At 57.7% G+C, this 21,657-nt stretch overlaps 1 protein-coding gene across 4 annotated transcripts in view; it reads left to right on the plus strand.

The window, feature by feature from the left end:
• The first annotated feature begins 415 nt into the window (after positions 1–415).
• WSCD1 (WSC domain containing 1) overlaps positions 416–21,657 on the plus strand; it is a 46,912-nt gene continuing 25,670 nt past the window's right edge. Inside the window, exons 1-5 of one of the 4 annotated variants that reach the window (XM_070482511.1) lie at positions 416–660; positions 8,917–9,007; positions 9,602–10,312; positions 16,701–16,815; positions 18,393–18,577. In XM_070482511.1, the coding sequence (XP_070338612.1) occupies positions 9,880–10,312; positions 16,701–16,815; positions 18,393–18,577 (733 nt within the window). In that variant the 5' untranslated portion in view covers positions 416–660; positions 8,917–9,007; positions 9,602–9,879. Of the gene's footprint in view, positions 661–1,119; positions 1,142–8,916; positions 9,008–9,601; positions 10,313–11,899; positions 16,282–16,700; positions 16,816–18,392; positions 18,578–21,657 lie in introns of those variants that run through there. The other 3 variants (XM_044745482.2, XM_070482512.1, XM_044745484.2) reach the window with 3 other exon arrangements.

The following is a 21,657-nucleotide window of genomic DNA, read 5'->3' on the forward strand; positions in this document are numbered from 1 at the left end:
GCAGTGATTCGGTGTCCGTATCACACAGTGTGCATCTGTCCCTGCGTGTCTGTATCGGAGAGAGTGTGTCAGCATGCTCGTCTGTGCGGCAGTGCCCACTGTGTTTGTATATACGTGTGTCGGGGTGTGAGCGCCAGTGGGTTTGCCCGGTGTGTGTATTACAGCGAGCGAGGCTGTGTGTGTGTGTGTGCATGAGAGTGGGTGGCAGCGTTTCTGCTCCGCAGCGGCGCGTGTGGCAGCGCCCGCTGGGCTCGTCTCCCGGGCCGGGGCAGGGTGTGAGCCCCCGCCCCGCCAGCGGCGACCCCTCCCAGGGGCGGGCAGGCGCTGCGCGCGGGCGTCTCTAGGACCCGGCGGGGCCGGCCGCTGTCCCCGGGCCGCGCGAGTGAGCATGTGCAGAGCCGGGCGCCCGCTGCCCGCCGCCCGCCTCCCGCCGCCCGCCGGTGCCCGCCGCTCCCGCCGCTCCGCCCGGACGGCCGCAGCCCGGAGCCAGGCGGCGGCGCCCTGTGCCGGGGCGCGCCGGGCCGCTCGCCGCAGGCCGCCCGGGGGCGTGCGGGCACGAGGGCGCCCGGGCTCCGGGCACTGCGGGGCTGCGGGCTCGGCGCCCTGGGGAGGCGGGCGCGTGGCCGCTGAGCAGGCGCCCCAGCCGGCTGCGATCGCGGGGTGAGTCCTGTCCCCGGGCGCCCCGGCCGGGTCCCCCGCGCGGGCTGCGGGCCACCAAGTTTGTGTAGCCGCGGCCGGGAGCGCGGCGGGCTGCACCTGCACCTGCTCGGGCTGGGGCGGGCTGGCGGGGGGCGCCTTTCCCAGCCAGGGCGGCTTCGCCGGGAAGGGGGGCGTGAGTGTGTGCGCGTGGGGGAGCGCTTGGGCAGGATCGGCATGGGGCGGGGGTGCGCAAGGCAGTTTCCGAAGCTGCGTCCCCCTCCTGGAATCCGGCGAGACCGTCCATTTCCCCCGGGGGGGCCGCGGATCCTGGCCCGGGGAGGGGGCGAGGGCAGGATTTGGGGTGTGCACGGTCTCCCCTGGGAGGAGACGTTTCCCCAGAAGGAGCTCCCTCTCCTTTCGCTACCCGGCCAGGCTTCCGGTCAGCGGAGGGTTTTCTCCTTCTTTTGGTGAACTTGAAGCGAAGCAGATGCGCAAGCGAAACGTATGTATTTTGTCAGGAAAATTACCCCAAGTAGAGCTCTGCGTCTTCCTAGGTGCGGACGGAGACTTAGGACTCCGGAGGCTGCTGATTGCGTTTCTCTTTTACACTGAGAAGCCTCCGAGGGTCCCCTGCCTAGGGGACCCTCGCCAGTTGTCTGTTTTCCAGAGCATCTGTGCCCTCGGATGATGCTGGCTCGCCTGTGGGAGGCAGGGGCGGGGAGGAGACCTCTGTCCCTTCTCTGAGCAGTGGGAAGGCTGGATGCTTCCAGCCCCCACAGCCCTGCCCTGGGATCCAACTGCTGCTCGCCTCCGCCGGTCCCCAGCTGCTCCCAAGATGGACAGACTCGAACTCCGCTGTACTTTTCGAACACTGGATGCCATCATCCCTCTTGTCGCTGGAACAGCGTGCTTCAGCTTATGGAGGCGCTTGGGTTGTTCCGGGTTGGGACGCCCTGGTTGGGATCAGGAGATGAGGGTCCTGTCTTTTCTCCTCCGAATCGCCTAGGTTATCGGGTGCAGGAAGTGAGGGCGGGTGGGGAGTGAAAGAGAGGAGGGGGCAGGCTGGCTGGCCCTGCCCTGCCTGCAGCAGCCCCTGCCTGATAGTTGCCAGTGCTGGACAGAGGGCAAGGGGGGCATAACTTCAGGTGTGCCCCTCACCCCCCACATACACTTAGCTGGGGCCTCAGAAGCCCCTTAGAGAAGGTGCCCAGTGGGTCACTAGAGCCCTGGCTTCTATGAGGGTGTGCAGCTGTGTTGGTCTGTGAGTGGGTGTGTTGGTCTCCCAAGTACACTCGCTCAAGGAAGCTTGGCGGGCAGCTGGGCTGGCGGGCTGAGGCAGGCAGCCTCCTCTTCCCCAGGAGAAGGCCCCTGGCCCCTACCTGCGGTGCATCCTCCGGTCCCCAGCAGGACCGTTTCCGCAGCTGCTCTGGAAGAATGCCTCACTTGGGATGAGAGGATACCTCTTTTCGGCGGATGTGGGAGCCCTGTGGGGTGCTGTCCTGTGGCCTGCAGCATGTCTGGCTGGAAGTAAAGAGAGCCTGGAATAGGCAGAAGGCCAGACTCCTGTCCCCCCGCCCCGTCCTGTCCGCCTAACCAGGCAGAAGTGGAGATTCTGGGCCACCGCTTGGTCGGCTGCTGAAGCCTGAGGCTGGGCTGGTTAGGGCTGAACGCTGGGGGGTGAGCTGCTGAGCTAGTTCCCTGGAGTCCGCCAATTGTGGCACAGGGCCTCCGGGTGGGTTGTCTGTGTCTGAGCCGGGCCTCTCGAGAAGGGCTGTTTCTCTCCTTAGACACTCCTGGCTTGTGCTCCGTTCCGGCTGGGACCTTGGTCAGCCTTGGTGAGACCAGCTCCCCTGACTTGCCTGGGGAGCTACACCGAGGTCAGGGCCAAGGACTGTGGGGCAGCTCAGAGTGTAGACCTTCAGGGTCTTTACCCCTAAGATGCGAGGGATGACCATCCCCACCAGTGGGGCAGAACTGGGCTGGAGGCGGGCCCCGCTCGTCGGGGGAGTGAGTGGTGGACGTGGCCTTCAACTGCTGCCTCCCTGGGCTTGTGGTCTTATTTTCACGCTACTTCTTGTCTCTCCTCGTCGTGGCTTAATCATCACCATGTTGACATACTGCCTGCAGAATTATCGGAAGGGGGCCACTTTTGGAGCAGGTGGTTAGGAAGGAGCTCTGCCCCCCAGTGCGGCTGGGAGAAGTGGATGGAAGAATGGGCTGGATGAATTTTGTAAGCTATAAAATACAGTGCACCTGTTGGGAGCTGTTAAGGCCTCTCCCCTCCATGTTGCTTCTTTTCTCTTGCTGCTGGAAACCCTTGGGGATGTGAGCCCCCTCCCAGAGGGCAGCTGTCTTGGCATGAGGGGGCCAGGAGGGTTCTGAGGACAGGAATGCCCTAGGTGTCTTGGGCCCCTTCCCATAGCATGAGTCCCCCATCCCAGTGACTGCAGGCACGGTGGGCACAGAACCAGAGAAGGGCAAGGCTGACTTCGGTTGGGGACTCCACTCACTTGCCCACATTTATCCAAATCGCCCAGTGGAGTATGGACAGCCCTCAAGGGCTCACCACAGAGTGGGAGCAGCATACGAACATAGGAACGAAACAGGGTTTTATAAAGGAGGTGGCCCACAGATGGCCTGGAAGAGGTGGTGGTTGTCTGTCTCAAGGGTGGGGTGGGCTCCAGGTCAACCAACAGAAAAGGGAGAACACCAGCCCCCACGGTGGTGTCCTGCCCATCTTTGCAGCCCTGGTCCCCAGCGTGGTGCCCAGAAGAATCTCCATCCCTGGTGTGGGGGAGATGACGGCCGTGTGATGCGGTAGATGATGCCACAAACTTGGAATCTCCAAACTTGAGTCCAGTCAAGCAGTAGCTGTTTGTCGTTGGCCAAGTTCATTGGCTCTCTGTCTCTCTCTCTCAGATTCTGCGTTTATGTAATGGGGATGATAATGCTTTTCACTTCACGAGTTTATGGGAAGTTCACTCATTTGTTTGTTGATCTGTTCATTCATTCAACACACTTGATAGTGCGGAAAGCACCTTGAGATCTCTAATGTGGTGTATAAAAATTTATTCTTATTTAGGTGACCCTCAGCAGTGGGTTTGATGGAGAATTCCTCCCACCTCCTTTGCACAGAATGGAGTTTTGACCTTACTGTTATGTTTTATACCTTTTTAGCAACAGTTCTTATTCTGGACCTTTTCACTTAAGTTCTGGAGTTCAGAAGATCGAAAGATTTGCCTCTTCAAAGTCAGGAGCCCCACCTCATTTCTATTTCCCAGACCTTGTCCCACCCCAGGGCTAGCAGGTTTATATTTACTCGGTCCTGTGCTGTCTTTCTGAGCCTCAGAGACCCAGAGGCGTGGGACCCCTGAGCACTGGAGGGTGGCCGGTGGGCACAGATTTCCGGGGCGCCTGTCCTGTGCCCCCCTCCCCCAGAGGTGGGCAGAGGCAGACGGCCTGTGCCTGCAGGGGGCTCCCAGGCTGGAAGCAGAACTAGGCAGAGCAGCAGGGAGGCCCAACTCCAGGCGGGACAAGTCACCCAACTCAGGGCCCAGAGCTCCCAGCCCCGCCACCGAGCGCCGGGGAGCAGCCCTGCTCCAGGGATCAGGCGGGCTTCATGGAAGAGGTGGCATTGGAGCTGAGCTTTGATGGCCACAAAACATAACAAAGCCACACACGTATCCCTGGTGAATGGAAGAGCATGTGTGAGGGGATATGAAGCATCTCGTGCTGGCCAGGGGACACTGTGGCTGGGACGTAGCATTCTGGAAGGAATAGTGAAAGGAAGGGGCTGGGAGACTGAACCAAGAAGGGCCACTGAGTGCCAGGCTGAGGAGCTTGAACTTGGCCGTCTGAGTCCTGGGGAGCCATTGCAGGTTGTAGCGTCATTAGTTCTTTGTGTTAGAAAGAGCACTTTCTTTGGCCGCTGGGAGGCAACAGCCTCTTGGAGAGTGGGAGGGTCCAGCTGACAGGCACGCAGCCTGAGCAGGGCAGAGGCGGAGGTTGCAGGGGTGGGAAAGACCAGGGAGGGCTAATTCAGAGCCCTGAGCCCAGCGAGGGACTCCCTGGTGTGACTTTGCTAAGGTCCCGAGCCTGAGACCCCCTGCTGCCACTCGTGGAGGCTGGGCTCTGAGCTGCCGGGGCCACATGTGCCCATCTGCCTGCCTGCAGAGCAACTTGCTGGGCCTGGTGCCTTTGTCTGTAAGGCTCTCACCCTGCTCAGAGCTCCCGGCTCTGAATCCCAAGAGGGTGGCAGCCCTCGCTGCAGTGGCCACAGTGGCCGAGATGACCTGGGGGCATCTGGAGTTCTCCCCTCACCTGCCACTGCCTGTCCTCTCTGGCCAGGGGGTGTTGGGCGGCAGAGTCACGTGGCTGAACCCAGTGGCCACTGGTCAGGCCCAGGGCCTGCCACTTCTCCTCTCCTCTCCCCGTGGCCACTACCGCTTATCTGCTCAGTCCCTGGACCCCCAGCCTAACTGAGAGGCAGGTGCCATCTGCCCTCCACTCCCCACTCCAGCTCAGCACCTGCTGACCCTGGGGCCCAGATGGCAACAAAGTGACAGAAGAGAGCTCGGGTTTTCTGAGTCCTCGCCTGCGCTAGGCTCCTGCTCCCTCCTTGCGACCCCCAGAAACCCCTTTGTCCTATTATTCTCCTCTGTTCCTCTAAGGGAACTCAGGGTCTCCATTACCCCAGGCCCTCCGTTCTCCGGGGTGATGTTCGGGCCGCTAGAAGCCACTGGGCAGGGCACTGGGTGTCCAGCTTTGTCCAGCCTGAGGCTCCTTGCTCAGCCCTGGTGCCCCCTCCTGACAGGGCCGACCCTCAGGCAGGGGCAGAGCCCCCATCCTCCCTGAAGCACTTTGCGTGGTTTCAAGATGGGAGGTGCCACATGGGAGGCCTGGCTTGGGGAAAAGAATGCAGACTTCCAGAGGATGGCAGACCTCGGAGGCGGGCACGCTCACCCACACGGCCGTGTCTGGGAGGTTTGGCTCCAGATGCCATGGGCAGCACCTCTCCGGAGCTTCAGCCTGGCATGTTTTCAGAAAGGTGCTGACGGAGGCACACTAAACTCCTTTCAGGAATAAATCTTGCCTTGTGTGAAGCCGGAGCTGGAGTGGAGAGAGAGAGGCAGGGAGCTTGGTGGGCACGGGGTGGGCTCCGGGAGCAGGTGGCCTGGGTCTGAATGCTGGCCCTGGGTTGTGTGGCCTTGGCAGCGCGCTCCACCCTGCTGGGCTTCGGAGACCTCAGCCCCCGAATGAGGGTCATCAGGGCATGTGCATTAGTGGGACTCGTTGGGTAAATGAGAGGGTGCAGGTGAGGTATGCGGCCCAGCCTAGCCTGTTTGTTCATGCTGCAGGTGCTTCATACATGGTGGCATTGAAAATAAAGCACTTGCTAACAGCCGTCTTAGCACAGGGTCAGCTTCAAGCAAGAATGGGATATGAGGCCCACCCCAGGGAGTAGGGGCTAAGGGGGAGGTGAAGGGGTCCCTTGAGACTGATGTCACTCCTGCTGCAGGCTCCTCCTCCAGCGCCTCCTGGTTTCCCCTTTTGTGTTCGTAACCAGTGCACACCACGGTTTGTAGGTGACAAGGGTTCTACGCCCCGAGTCCATCCTGCAGCAGTGCCGACTCAGCCCCATTACCAGACAAGAAGCTGCCGCTCTGCCCCGTGCAGTGACTTGCCCACGGTGGCTTTGCTCTGACGGAGGGCCTTCTGGCTTCGGGGTGCAGCAGGCACAGCTGATGGGCTCCCAGGCCCGGTGCAGACAGTCAGTGGTCAGTCTCCCCCTGGGTGTTGGCCGGTTCTGCTGTCCGACTGACCTCGTGGCTTGGCTAGGAGGAGATGCTCTATGTCGCCACTCCCCTAGGCCTCTTTCAGGTTCAGTCACTCAACAAACGTTTACCGTCACTGCTTTGCAAGCTGTGTGCTGGCATCTGGGGACGGGACGGCCAGTCGGGTGTGATTTGTGTGCTGGCGGGGCTGCCAGCTGTGAGAGGAGGTGGGCATGGCAGAGAGTAGGGGACAATTGGCAAATACAGTGTTGGGGGGAAGTGTGGCCGAAGTCCAGGGTAGGGGGACCCGCTCCTCATGCTCTGCACATGCTGGCTCCCACCTAGCCCCCAGCGGGTGTTCTGGGCTGGGAATCAGCTTTGGGATTTTAAAAGTTTGGAGCGGCAGCATGCTTTATGGGATGGCTGCAAGCGGCCGTCCCTGCCTCGGTGCCCAGCACACACTCCCCAGACCACGGGAGGGCCCTCTGGAAAGGGGGACCTCCAGGGAGGACTTTGGGGACCCTTGAGGAGCCCGGATATGATCAGTGGAATCCTAATTGTAGCCCTGACTACACCCCACCCCACCCCACCTGTACGGGTGGCATGCTCCATCCTGTATACAGAACATAGCAGGTGCAATTCACAGCGCTTCTTGCCTTTGGATTTCTGAACCATTGATCCATTGCTCAGCCCTCCACCCTGTCTCCTCAGGGGCTTTCCTTCCACAGCAGGAGTCCTTCCCTCTCCCCTTTTATTTTAGTTTTATAGGGTTTTTCACTGACAGAATCCCAATCTTGTAACCAGCAGGCTTGGTGAGCAGGCCTCTTCATGGAGTTACCGCGTAGAGAGGTTTCGGCACCCTTGTTAGGGGCCGTGTGTCGGAAAGCCCTCCACTGGCTTGTGAGACTGGGCCTTTGTGCTCGGGCATCGCCCCGTCTCTTCCACGTCCTGGGCTGGGCTCCACAGCTCTGGCTACGCGGAGCTCGAGACCTCATTGCCCTCAGCCCCACGGGAGCAGGTTTCTGATGTCAGGATTCGCCTATCAATTTATCCTCTCATTCATTTTTAAAAAATGTATTTGGAAACAAAGATCGCTGAGCATCTACACTGCCAGGCCTTATGCCAGGGGCCACAGTCACACGAATGAGAGGGTATGGCCTCCAGCTTTGAGTTGGTCACAGTCCTGCAAGGATGATTGACAAGTAGATGGGCAATTAAAATCGTCCCAGGAGGGTAGTGCTGGGATGGGGGTCGGCACGGGCTGTGGGAAGACAGAGGAATCCATGCCAGTGAGTGGGTGGTGGTCGGGGAAAGCTTCTCGGAGGAAGTGACACTTGGGCTGAGGCTTAGAGGGTAGCCAGGGATTCACCAGGCAAAGAGGAAGGAAAAGGCATAAAAGGCGCCAAGGCGGATGGCGACTCTGGTGCACCTTGCGATGTGTGCATGTGTGCTTGCACACTCACCTGATGGGGAAGCCAAAGGAAAGGGCCTGGCAAGAGAGGAGGCTGGATGGCCCAGATCCCGAAGGGGGCCTTGTCTGTCCTGCTAAGGCGCTTGGAGTTTATCCCCAAAGCCACGGGGAGCTATTGAAAGGGGCTTTAAGCAGGAGCGCGCCGCGATCAGATTTGCGCCTTAGGCGGATCAGGCGGGCAGCCTGTGGAGGATGGATTGAAGGGGCCAAAGCTGGAGGCGGGGAGATGGGTCAGGATTTCTTGGGATTTTCTCTGTGGTTTTACAAATCTGACGAGGCTGGCGGGGGTGGGCCTGGCACGCACCGGCTTAGAGAATCAAAGCTCCGGAGACCCGTCGGAAATGGCTTCCCGACTCTGACTTTAATTCCTCCTCCAGCTGCTGATTGCCGAGCCTGCCCCCACCCCCCACAGCCTAAAGCACCGGCAGACCCTATTCCAGACCCCCACCCTTCCTGGGGGCCTCGGAGCCTGGGGCTCTCGGGGCTTCATCAGAAAGGGTCCTGCTGGTCTGGGCCCCTCTGGGTCCTCTGAATGCCAGGCCGCAAGAGCCCAAACATTGTCTTTGCTCTCACGCCTGGCCGGCTGTCCCCAGCGCACAGAGTGGCCATTGAGGGCTGCGCAGCCTGGCGGGGGTCCCAGGCCGTGTTAGTTACGGGCAGCGGCTTAGTCACGCTCCTAGGAGCCTTTCTTCCCAGGACAAGCCTGTCCTTGTGCTAAGGGCCATCGTCATGCAGCAGCCCAGCTCCTAGCAGCTGCAGAACCCTCTGCCGACCCCTAACTGTGCCCTTCGGAGGCACCGCCCTCGGACCCCAAACCCCGCAGGGGGCTGCATCCTGGGGAGTGGAGGGGCAGCCCTGGACGGCCCCTCTGAGAGCCCTCCGGAATCCTCCACACCAGCCGCCCCATCTCCCTTTGCAGATACACAGCCCAGGCCCCCGACTTGTTCCTTGGGCTCTGGCCTGCCCCAATCAGGAAGCCTGGGAAGGCTGCAAGCCCACCCTCTCTCCCGGCCCCTCCCTCTGCCCCTCCAGGGTGTTAAAGCCGACCAGCCTCCGCAGAAGCAATTCCACAACACAGCTTGCAGTCCCAGTGCACGCCCTGGGGGTCGCAGATTGCATGCAGGTATTGAGCACCTGCTGTATATCCATGCCCTGGGCTGGGGGCCCTTGTGTGTGGTGGTGTCTCCTTATAGGCCAGGCCATGGAGTAGTTCAGAGTACAGGCTCTGAATACAGACTCTTCCGAATCTTGTGGTTTGGGAAGTTTACTAGCCGTGTGACTTTGGGAGAGTTACTTTGCCTCCTTTTGCCACAGTTTTCTCATCTGTAAAATGGGGCTATTATAGTATCTACCTTGCTGACGGGCGTGAGGATTCATTGAGAGATACGTAAAGTGTCTAGCCAAGGGCACGTAGCCGCGGCTGCTGTTCCTCCTCCTCTGTTGCTGTCACTGGATCTTCACCGCTGCCCACGGGGACAGTGTGATTCCCATTTTATAAGGCGGAAGCTGAGGCCCAGCGAGGTTAGGTAACTTGCCCGATGTCACACAGCTGGCCACTGGCAGAGTTGGGGTTTGAACCCAGCTGTCTGTCCAGTGCTCCTGCAGCACAGCTGGCCCTTTGGTAAATGGAGCACAGAAGGGCGGGCTCCCGACCCTGGAGCCGTGGGAGTGGTGGGCCCTCCTGTTGCATCTAAGTGCTCTTTCTCTGCTTTTCCAGATTTCTGAGCCAGGAGAGGAGGGTCGGGAGAGCCGAGGGATGGCAAAGCTCGTGACCCTTGGGCAGAAGCTGCTGCCGCTGCAGGGCCCAGTGGCCGGAGCTGAGTGACGGCGCCGTCCGAGCGTCTGCTGGAAGCAGGGCAGGAGGAGCAGAAACCCCAGAGGCCACAGTCGGTGTCCGGAGGCAGGCATGACGCCCCCGCAGGCCCCCAACCCCCTGCCGCCCGGGCGCTAGGAGCCATCCCTGGGCTCCAGCCAGGAGCCCTGCCGCCCAGGGGCATGGCCAAACCTTTCTTCCGACTCCAGAAGTTTCTCCGCCGGACGCAGTTCCTGCTGTTCTTCCTCACGGCCGCCTACCTCATGACGGGCAGCCTGCTGCTGCTGCAGCGGGCCCGCGTGGCCCTCCCGCAGGGCCCCCGGGCGCCCGGCCCCCTGCAGGCCTTGCCCGTGGCCGCCGTGGCGCTGGGCGTGGGCCTGCTGGACAGCAGGGCCCTGCACGGCCCCCGGGTCAGCCCGGAGCTGCTCCTCGGAGTGGACGTGCTGGGGAGCCCCCCTGCCCGGCCCCGGTCCCGGCCCGGCACCCGCTGGCTCCGCGGCCGCAGCTCGGAGCTGCGCCAGCTGCGCCGTCGCTGGTTCCACCACCTCATGGGGGACCCCCAGGGGCCGCCCGCCCTGGGCCCCGAGGCCGCCAGGCCGGCCATCAGCAGCCGAGGTAGGTGCCCAGCCCCGGCTCCCCTTGGGTATTGGGGAGCTGCCCCCGGGGACCCCGCTTGGTCTGGGACTGGGGTCCTCTTCGTTTGGCCCTGCGGGAAGCAGGCACTGAGGGCCACGGCCTTCATGGCTCCTCAGGGAGACAGGAAGGGCCTGGGACGGGGAGTCCTTTGGAGTTTTGCTCACTCACCAGCTGGACTTCCAAGGGGCTTGAGGCTAAGACACGCGAGCGTTTTGAGCCCGGCCTTTGGGTTCAGACAGACCTTGACGTGAATCCTGGCTTAGCCAGAAACTTGTCGGGTGACCGTGGACATGTCGTGTAGCTTCTACGAGTCGCTCTGAAATGGAGATAGAGATCTACCCCAGGGTTACTGTGAGGAGCGAATGTGATCTTAGAGAGCTGTGGTTCCCAAAGTGGGGTCCCAGACCCACAGCCTCCGCATCACCCGGGAGCTTGTTACAAATACGCGTTCTCAGGTTTCTCCCAGACTCACTCAGTCCCGAACTCTGGGGCAGGGCCTGCAGGCTGCGTGGTGGCACCACCCCGCCCCCCGCCCCACGAGGGCTGCTCATGCTCGCAGGGGCTGAGAACTACTGGACCAGAGCACCCAGCACATCATTTGGGGCTCAGTAACTGGCAACTATTATTATTTAATAAAAGTAGCTAACTCGTATAGCATTTACTGTGTACCTGTAAATGTACTATTTACAGGCACCATTGCTATTATGTCCCAGTTCTACAGATGAAGACAGTGGAGCACAGAGAAGTTAAGTAGATTCTGCAGGTCATTCTCCTAGTTTGGGTTCCCAGAAGCAAACCCTAAGACCAGAGTTCAAGGCACCTGGTGTATTTGGGGTGTGATCCCAGGAACACCGGCAGCGTGGGACGCGAGGCGGGAAGAGAGGGCAGCCGACGGAGGGTGCGCAGGGAGCAGGTGGGAGTGAGCAGAGCGTGTGGCTCAGGGTGGGCCTGGCAGCAGCAAGGCCTGGGGGACACGGTGGGGCCCTGACCAGCTCCACCACTGTCACATGGCTGGGAGTCCAACACGGGACATGGACACAGCCTGGCTCCATGTGGGGCTGTTTGCACTGAATTATACAGACTCTGTGCAGGGACCAGGAACTGAGCCTCCATGTGATGAGCACCCGGGTAGTGTCGTGGCTGTTGTAGGGTGTGACCAAGCTCCGTCAGTGTCTCAGCATCCCTGTCACCACCCCGTTTGGCCCTGTACCCCAGATCACGGTGGGAATGGCTCTTGACTCAGACATGTGGTTGCAGCGTCGGGCACTCAGTGGCGGGATATAGGAAGAGGTGAGTCGTGAGGCTCATCTTAGAGCCCGGGCTGTGCATTCAGAACGACTTTGGCTTGAACCTTGTCACGGCTTGAACCTGAGTCACAGAGGGATGTGAGTACTGGGCCAGGGAATTTGGCTTTCTCCTGGGGATGAGGAGAGGGTCCAGAGAAGAGAAAGGAGCCCAGGCTGTGCTCGCTGTAGGAGGGTGACTCTAGAAGCCCAGGAAAACGAAGACTGGAGGACTGTGCATTCCTGTCTCCGTAGAAGGAAGTTTCTTCTGAAATCATCTAGGTTAGAGCCCTAATTTCTTCTGAAGAGCCCTTGCTGTGGGATTCCTCAGCAAGGCTTTCGTGTAAGAAATAGGGAGAAATGAGGGACTGATTCTGTAGCTCGTTTTATACAGGTATGATTTCTGTAAACTTTCCCCGACATACTAAGAAACTGGGTCTCTTTGCAGATGGCACTAGCGCTGCACCTCATTTAGACTAAAGTGTGAATGACTGACAAAGTCAACATGGATTTCTTGAGAGGAAGCTGTGGAAAGAGCACAAGTTTTGAAAACACACCTGGATTCCTCTCTTGGTATTGTCAGTTATTGGCTCTGTGACCTTGGGCAAATTAGCCACAATTCCTCTCTTTATTGCTCTCAGTACACTTAGTGAGGATCCATGTATGAGTCTCCATGGGTGTTATTGACTGTGCGCTCGAGGATCTTGGTCTGGTGGCAGAATCAGATGTACATCCAAGGGATTCCAACAGCACGATGGAGGCATGACAGAGGCAGCTGCAAAGGGCTTTGGACTCGTTAGACAGAAGTGACTGGTACTTCATAACCTGACTTCACAGTGGCTGGCCAGCAGAGAGGAGGGCTCGGGGACCTCGTTATAGCCCTAGGTGTAGAGTATGCATGTCCAGGAGAACCACTGGGCACCCCTTTACTTTGTCATCTCCAGTGACTTAAAGCAGTGGTGGAAAGGGGTCCAGGGAAGGCTCAGGAGACGGACTGATGGTCAAGCATTACACACCAGGATGGTCTTATCAGTTGTTAAAATATTGGAATGGTTACTGCCCTGAGCCCCTGGGGTACCCCTACACTCTGCTTCCCTCCCCAGTGACCCCCCAAACCTCCCCATGACCCAGCAAGTGAAGGGTTAATGCCTGGGCCAGCAGAAGCATCAGGAGCAAGTGCCAGCGTGGACTGGTGGAGATTCTGCTGGACAGTGTACCCCATAGGCTCTTAAATGTTTTGAATATCCCCCGGGATTTAAGGAAGAATTTGTGCCCTGGGAGAGGCTGTGGTGTCACGTGACTGGAGAGCTTCAGAGAAAGGGGAGAAAAGCGGGGCACTAGCCTGGGAACCCTCTTGGAGCCCCGCTCTCCTCTTGGGGCTCCGTGGACCCTGCACAGCCCGGCGGGCCTCCTGGTGGAGGGTAGCCCATAGGCCAGCCCTCGGGACAGCTGCTGGGGCTGCAGACAAAGAGGGCGTCTCTTTGCGGCCGGGCAGCCCGCCATCCTCCTGAAAGGGGCTCTTGCGAGGCACGGAAGCTGCAGGAGGTGCCATCAATCACGGGGCATTTCATTATACCTTGGACAACATCCATAATGGAATAAAATGTCAGTAAGTTTACTAGGGGAAAAATAGTAACTTCTCCATAGCCAGTTTGTTTTTTATTGATAGTAATTTCCAAAGACATTCCAATATCTCCAAAGCCATCGTTAATAGCCTCACGGCATGTCCATTTTGATGTGCAAATGAACAGATGCGGAGTCACAGACAATAATGCATTGCCTCCATTTCAGCCGAAAGTAATAAATCCGCCTCGGAATGTGGCCCAGCGTATCCCTCGGAAGTCCTGTCTTCTCTGCACATTCTCGCCTCTGTCAGGGAGTTAGAAAAGCCATTTGTTATTTTTCCAGCAAAAAGGGCTCACCTCCTCCTCACGAACAGAGCAGGGACTTCTGCGTCTCAGGCCCTTGCTACCCACGGAGACAGGCCAGCCAGGCATGGGTTTCCTCTCCAGACCGGTCAGTTCCATCAACTGGCCAGCTGGCAGCTGATTTGCCACTCGTTTTCTGAGGAACCCGAGCCTGCCCGCTTGAAACCATTTCTTTCTCTGTTTTATTAATGTGGTAGTTATTCAGCTAATATTTACTGAACTGTCCTCACACTGGGTCCCCGGTTAGGGTGTAGGATCAGAATGATAATGGCTGCTACTTATTCGAACATCTGTGTGCCAAGTATTGTTCTGTACAGAGGCACGTCTATTATCTCATTTAATTTAATCTTCAAACAGCCTTATATGCAAGCGGTGCTATCACCATTTTAATGATGAAGAATTTGAGTTGCAGGGAAGTATAAAGTAATTTAAAAATGTTTATTATTAATAATGATAGATTAACAATAAAAACAGTCGCCACGAGCGCTATTACTTGCATCGGACACGTTTCCCGTGTTCCTTCATGGCATTCTCACAACCAGCCGGGAATTCCGTGGAACCTTAGTCCCATCCTACAAATGAGGAAGCTGATGCTCAGAGAGGGCAAGGTGCCCCTGCCAGGTCACACAGCTGTACAGCAGTGGAGCTTAGATTTGAGACTAAGTCAGCCCCTTCCCAAAGTTGAGGTCCCCTGACTCCCCCAGAAACATGGACGTGCCCGTCTCAGCCTGCCAGGGTCTTGAGCCCAGGCGCCTTTAGAACCTTTTGGTTAGTTTCCCATTACCGTGGTAAATGTTTAACGACCCCCGAGCTTGTGTCCGGGATATTTAATTGAAGGCTGTAATAGCATTTCTTCTTTGCTGAGCAGCACATCAGATATTTCTCAAATACTAGTTTTCTTTCACAAAGTAGGGGGCTGCAGAGAACGATGCATTCTCGCTGATCTGGCTGGAAGCTTTGCAGCGGTCCATTCTGGCCTCAGTAGTCCTGAGACTTCCCTCGAGAGAAAGAAGCTCACAGGCCTGGGGGTGTCTGGGAGTCCTGAAGAGAGGGCGGTGGCCTGTGCCTGTGGACAGACAGTGGCTGGGGCCACGTGTGTGCCGATGGGCAGCTGGGCTGAAGGTGACCTCTAGAGCTTCGTTGCCTGGAAGGGGGCAAGACCCTTTGGCAGACACTGAAGAAGGTGACCGTGGCTCCCTCTGCAGCCCCGGGTTCTCTAATTGGAGGTCTCCGGGTCTTTCAGCCGTTCCTGCCGAGGCGGAGGGTCCAGTCTCCTGTCGTCTTGGTCGTGTTTCTCCGCTTTGCTTCCTTAAACTGGAGCCCTGGGAACTGCCGATTGCAGTCGTCCAGAGGACTGCCCCCTCCTTGCATCTGGGGTCTCTGCCCCTCCTCTTGGCTCTCAGAGGATATCAGTGTGGTTTTTAGGAGCTCTAACCCACGTTGACAAGGAGGTGTGCATGATGACATTGTGCCTTACCCCAGTGAGTTCCTGCGGGGTCACCAGCTGGAGTAAAGGTGTGGCCCCCGCCCTCAGTGAGCCTTAAGTCATGTTGCCGAGACAGGACACAACAGGCGTAAGAGATTTTAACAATAACAACAGTTAATGATAGGGATTTGAGTGACAAGTTTTCCAGATACAAAATAGGAGAATCTGGAGAATGGGGAGGCCATCGTGGGCTGGAGTGGTCAGGGAGACAAGCCGTAAAGGACAGGCAGGAAGCAAAGGGTGGACATGGCAGGGGAACAGGGACAGGTCCAAAGGTGGGGCAGGAGAAAGGAGCCTGGGCGGGAGAGGCAGGTGGGGAGGGCATTTCTCCGTGTGACAGTTGAGGAAACCGAGGCACAGAGTGGTGAAGTGATTTAGCCCAGGTCAGAGGCAGAATTCAGTGCGGCGTTCACAGCCAGAAAGATGGCTTCCTGCTTCGGGCCGGGAGCGAGGGTTGGCAGACCCACTCCTCCCACCCGCTCAGCGGGCAGCGCGGGCTCCGGCTCTGCGCCAGGTTCTTAGCGGGAATGAGAACGAGTCTCCCCTGCCCTCAGGGAGCTCCCAGACTGGGAGACCAGGACGGTCCTCCTCATCACGGAGCCCTTTGGGAAGCGGCATGGGGGTGGGAGGCCTTGTTCCTTCCCAGAGACTAGCCGATTTCCGGAGGCTGCGGCGCTCCGCACAGGCGCCGTTTAAGGCGCCCCGGGGCCGAGTGCAGACGTTCTCCGGGGAGACGCGCAGCATCTTCATCACGGGCGCCCGAGCCGGATCTCGCCGCAGCTATCGTGCATGTGGATGCGCCTCCGCAGCTGGGGACCGTGTGATGGCGTGTTTGCAAACTCCCGAGGCGCTGCTCCTTTCACATGCCACGGCGCACTGACATTTACACGCCTAATGCGCTTGCTTTGTGCTCGAGCTCTCCGGGCTTCTCCGCGCATCCCTGGGAGACCCCTCCCGCTCTCCTCCCTCGGAGTGATGGCGCAGGGCTCCCAGTGATGTGGGCATGGTTGGGTCAGCGCTGCCCCTGCTTCCTAGAGTCATGTGCCCCGGTGTCCTCTTCCAGGGATGTGCCAGAGATGCGCCCACTGGCCAGGACTCACTGTCCATTCGCCCTATTGATTCCACACGGGACAGCTCGCTTTCACGCTGACAGATGCTGCTTACACACCTCCAGCAATGGGGGCTTTCTCCCTCCTGGGACGTCCGATCTTTTCTTGAAATAGCTCTCCGGGTTGGCACGATCTTCTTTAGGTTAGCTAAAATCAGAGTTTCCGTAACTAATTTATTCCCTCTGGATCACAAGGAGGCGACAGAACCTGCCTCTCCGAGCCTGGGAGGGGAAAGATGGAGAGGAGGGGGACAGGGGAGGCCATTCAACCAGCCAGCCTTTGTGAGTTGAGGGTGGTGGGAGAAAGCGGTACTCGGGCTGATGCCAGGCTCCTGGCAGCGTGTCTTGGGGGGATAGTGGGCCATTAACTAGGAAAATGGGCAGGGAGAGGACAAAGTGGAAGTGTCCAGAGGCACCATGGGGAAGGTTGGACTGCAGCCTCATCCCCTGGGCTTCTTTGAGGGGTGTCTTACCCAGGAGGGGCCATCCTAAGGGGTGCCCACGGTTAGGACTCCCCTCTCTCCTGGGCCTCTGAGCCTTGGCTGTGTTTCCCACCCTGCAGGCACCTATGTTGGATGCTTCAGTGACGATGGCCAAGAGAGGACCCTGAAGGGGGCCGTGTTTTATGACCTGAGAAAGATGACCGTCCCCCACTGCCAGGATGCATGTGCCGAGCGGTAAGTGTGGGGCCCCGGGGCACCAACTCCACTGGAAGTAAGGTCAAGAGTCTGCCCTGTGACAGGGTGACACGGCTGCCAGCTGTCTGTCCTAGTGTAATTAGAGCTACATGGGTCGGACCCCAGTGGTCCAGAGCAAAGACAGTGCATTGAAATGGAGCGGGGCTGTGGAAGGGGCCCGGGCTCGCTGCCGGGAGACCGGGGTTCCAGTCCAGCTGCGCCAGGCACTCACCGTGTGACTTTACTGAGCTCTTTTCCTTCCCTGGGCCTCAGTTTACTCAAATGTTTAAGATAAAATAAAGAGCTTCCCCCCAGATTTCCTTAAGGACCTTTCAAGTTCTGTTGGAAAAGTTTCTATCTTGTGTTTATGACAAGTCTTGCTTTTTTGAAACCACCAGCTTCCCCAGTAGTTACTGGACGTCAGTTGTCTGTCAGGGGACAGTCCCTGCCATCGAGGCACTCACAGCTCACTGTGTGTGTGTGCACACACGCTCATGCACAGGAGACGGGTAAAACAGGATCGGCAGATAGGACTCTTGATTTATTCCTGTCACATTAGATTCTTTCACGTTTACTGCGTCATATAAATCCTCACCACCTTCTGCTAGGTAGCAATGAATTGTGCCCATTTTATAGATGGAGAAACTGAGGCTGGAGAAGGAGAGGACAGCATCCCTGCTCAGGTCTGCTTTACAGTCTAGATAAAGCTGAGACGGACACAGTCTCATTTCATTCTCCTAACAGTTAAGGAAACAGACTCAGTGGTAGTAAGTGATGTTCAGGGTCACACAGCTAGCAAGGGGCCAAACTAGGATTAGAGGCTTGTATTTGGGTTTTCAATCTGGGTTTTTTATGCGTAGGTCCACTCAGATGGGAGTTTGAAAACGGTCGCCTCTTTCCATGGTGAAAGTCCTGTGTGGTACGTTGTAGGTGCCACTGGTGACCTTTGCCGACGGTGTTAGGACTCGGTTAAAGGAGGGGAGGAACCATCTCTGGGGAGGACAGCTTGCAGCAGGCCTGTCTACCACGTGGGGCAGGCGCTTTGGACCAGCCGGGCACAGGAGCAGCTCATGCTGACTCACGAGGGCAAACGTACATTTTTAGAAATACTATAAGCCCATTACTAAACTGTTGGTAGCTTGAAATCATCAATGATGGGAGGATTTACACCACAGAAATTGACAAATGCCACGGATTAGGGCTCCTTCCTCCCATACTGGGGACCAATTGACCCGCACACCACTGCTTTGGACCCACTGCAACCTGTTACCGTGAATGGCACCTCAGGGGACCAAGCTCAGGGCTGACAAGAGGGACCAATGGGGCTGATTAAATGAGCTTATCATGGAGGAAAGACTGTTCCCCAAACTCAGCCAGACGACACCTAAGTATAAGGCCGGCCGTGTGCTAAGGGCTGTGGCCCCTCCTCCCCCAGACCTGCCCTCAGCTCCAAGCCCGGCCCTTATCCTGGCCCCAGCCCCAGCTCCGTTCCTTGATCCAGACTTCTGTGCTGTCAGGACCCCAGCCCCAGCTCTGGGCCGAGGTCAGGACTCACCCCAGACCCCCTCTCCTTGCAGCTCCTACGTCTACGCTGGCTTGGAGGCCGGAGCGGAATGCTACTGTGGGAACCGGCTCCCAGCGATGAGTGTCGGGCCGGAGGAGTGTAACCACGAGTGCAAGGGGGAGAAGGGCTCCGCGTGCGGGGGTGCTGGGCGGCTCTCTGTGTATCGCGTGGAGGAGTTGCAGCCAGCCTCCAGGAAGCGTGAGTGTCCCAGCCTCACCAGTGCTCTGTCTGTCCCCTGCTCTCTGACCGCTCATTGTCCACAGTCCCTCGTCCAAACGACGTGGGACAGCACCTGTGCCCTTCCTCCCTTATTGCCTTCCCTGGACAGGCTTGTGACAGGGGGAGTGGTTAGTGTCTGCCCAAAATTCCTTGAGTTCATGACTGAGGCACATCTTTCCTTGTCCCCTGCAGGAGAGAGAAGCTGATCAGGAAGTGGCGCCTAGGCCTAGATATGTCTCAGACATGCTATGTGGCCTCAGGCAGCTTGCTTCCCCTCTCTGGGTTCCAGTGTATTTTGTAAAGTAAAGAGAAAGACCTAGATTTCTAGCAATAGGGCAGACCAGATAATCTGAGTTTCTTAGAGATAAAACACCTAGAAAAACACCTAGATAAAATTGCATAAACATTTTTTTAAATGCATAGCTGGACGAGTGAGGAAGTAAGGAAATCCCTGGCTTCAGGAATAAAGAGGGAAGTAAGAGTCCTACTGGTGAGCTGAGAGCACGAGAAGTCACTGTGCAGCTCGGAGGCTCTGCAGGGGAGTGGCTGGTCCTGGGGGCCACATGGCTTAGGTTGCAGTGTCCGAGTGGGGCAGAAAAGGAGGCTGGGGACCTGCCAGAGAATGGAATTGGATTGAAGCCTCTGCATAAAGTAGGATTCAATTTCACTGAAGTATAAATCAATAAAATTTTAGATTTAAAAAAAAAATACCACCTCAGTTCAGGGAGATAGAAAGAAAACATGTCCATTTTTCTGTTTTGAACTGAGCTTTGGGTGGAAAAAAAAAAATCTTCCTAAGAATTTGTAATTGCGGGCCCGCGTTTGGATGCATTTTGAAGTTCAAATTTCTGCTAGCTGCCTGGTCCAGAAAGCTCCAAGATGAAGATTGGCTCCAGGCCATCTGGAGATGCTGGCAGAAGCAGATGTAAGATCTCTCTTGAGAGCTGTGCCACCAACCCAGGTGTAAAGAGTTCCCATGGATAAATTCTCACGGAAGATGAGCTTACAATTCAAAATTACAGAGCCCAGGAGGAAGTAATCCGCCATGAGGGAGAGGGAGCTGATGCACCTGACAGCAAGATTGAACCCCCAAGAATTTCGACTAAAAGTGCTGTCAAATAGACATAAGTGAGGGGCCCAACTAGGTGCATTTGAAACTCATCATTGCAAGATGCTGAACCCCAGATCCACTTAATCTAATGATAAAAGGCTCCTTTCGAAAATAATATGGTTGTGCGCATTAGCACGTATCGGGGGCCATCCTTTTCATTACTGGGGGTGGGGCCGGGCTGGGAAGAAGTCAGAGCAGGAGAGACCTCCCACCACCACTGGCCATGGTGGGACAGCAGATGATGGAGGCACAGCCCAGTGTCCAGCCACCTTGATTCAGGCACACAGTCACCTCTGGCCGTGGTCCTAATAATGGGGCTCCAGGAGAGCTGATGGGTTAGTTCAAGAACAGGGCAGAGCTCAGAGAAGGAGGTGTCAGGCCAGCAGCGGAGACTGCAGAGGGGTTTCTGCGAGAGCTCTCCTAGCAGTGAGTGAGTTTGTCGAGCGGTACAGAAGCCCAGCCATGAGAGCCGTGGGTGAGCGTAAAGCCAATCCTGGCCACTGTCTGTGGGGCCAGAGTGACGGGGAGAGCGGCTCAGTGCTCAGACCCGGCCACCTGAGGCTGCTCAGGTGTTTCTTGTCTTCAGACAGGATGTGTCTGGGAACAAGGGCCTCAGATGAGGGAACAGGCACAGAGTGGAGACCTGACGACACCCTATGAATTCACTAATGAGACCGTTAACTCAACAGGCGCTCATTGACACCTACTCTGTGCCAGGCCCTGTCCTGGCACGAGGGTTTGCCGTGGTGTGGTGTGTGGGTCTATTGAGTCCTTCCCTGTCACCTGGGCATCCAAATGGGCTTCCTGAGGACCACACTGCTCCAGGCTGGCTTCTTGGAGCTTTGATTTCTCTGGGTTCAAACAACATTAGCCCCCCGACTCCTCACCCCTGCTTCCCAGCAGGACCAGGTCTATCTGTGGGCTCTGGGGTGCCCTGCCCGCTCCTCCTGCTCAGCCACTGACCCTTAGAGATGATTGTGCTTTAGGTTGCCCGTTGGTGAAGGGTCAGATAGCCCAGTCGTTCAAGCCAGCGTCACACCTTGAGTCAGCTAGACCTGATGTCGTGGTTCATGTTGAAAACAGTGTGATGGCCACCCCTTCCGGCAGGCTATGGAGCCGGTGTGATTGACCTTTGCCCGCCCACTCCCTTCTCCAGGGGATGAGGCGACAGGATCTGTGTCAAGAGGTGACCAGGTGGCCATCCTCAATTTCATCTTCTCGCTAGCGAGGAGCACCCACACGGAGGAAGCCCCCAGAACGTGCCCCTGGGTTGGGATCAGAGGCAGGTGCTGAGCAGTTGAGCAGTGGCCTTGCCTGGAGGTCTCTTGCCCCGAGTGGCCGTCAGGCTCTCCCTGGGGAGCGAGGGAGAAGGTATGGAATAGACTGCACTGGATGGCAGCCACCTCGCTGACAGCCCCTCAGTGAGGTCCAGGGCGGCTGATGCTGCACCTCTGGCAGCTCTCGCCTCATACTCTGTTGAGTTCACACTGGTCCCTCACGTGCCCTGTCATGTTCATTCATTCATCAGCAGTTACTGGGCACCTGCTGTGTGTCGGGCTCAGGGCTGGATGTGGGGAGCACGGGAGTGGCCCAGATGCTCCTCTCTTTTGTACCTCCCTGCGGCCTAGGACTGACTGGGATGCTGGTCACCCCACTCTCCCTGTGCCCTACCTGTCCTGGTCACCCTCCCTTGCCACGTGCCCCAGAGCCTGTCTCCCTGGTGTCTGTCCCACCCCAGTGCATCTGACTGAGGACCACAGCCCAGTCCATCTAGACATTTTGTTCTTTTGGGGTCAGTCACACCACAGGACAGGAAGGAATTCAGCACAAACCACCTTCCAGGCCCTTACACCAAAAGCCAGGGCAGAGAGGGGGTCGTGGGAGACGCAGCCCCATGAGGAGCTGACACACGGGTACACGTTGCTCCTCAGAACAACTCTAGCTGCCG

Source organism: Equus asinus, chromosome 13 (assembly GCF_041296235.1).
Source record: "Equus asinus isolate D_3611 breed Donkey chromosome 13, EquAss-T2T_v2, whole genome shotgun sequence".
NCBI classification, from domain to species: domain Eukaryota; kingdom Metazoa; phylum Chordata; class Mammalia; order Perissodactyla; family Equidae; genus Equus; species Equus asinus.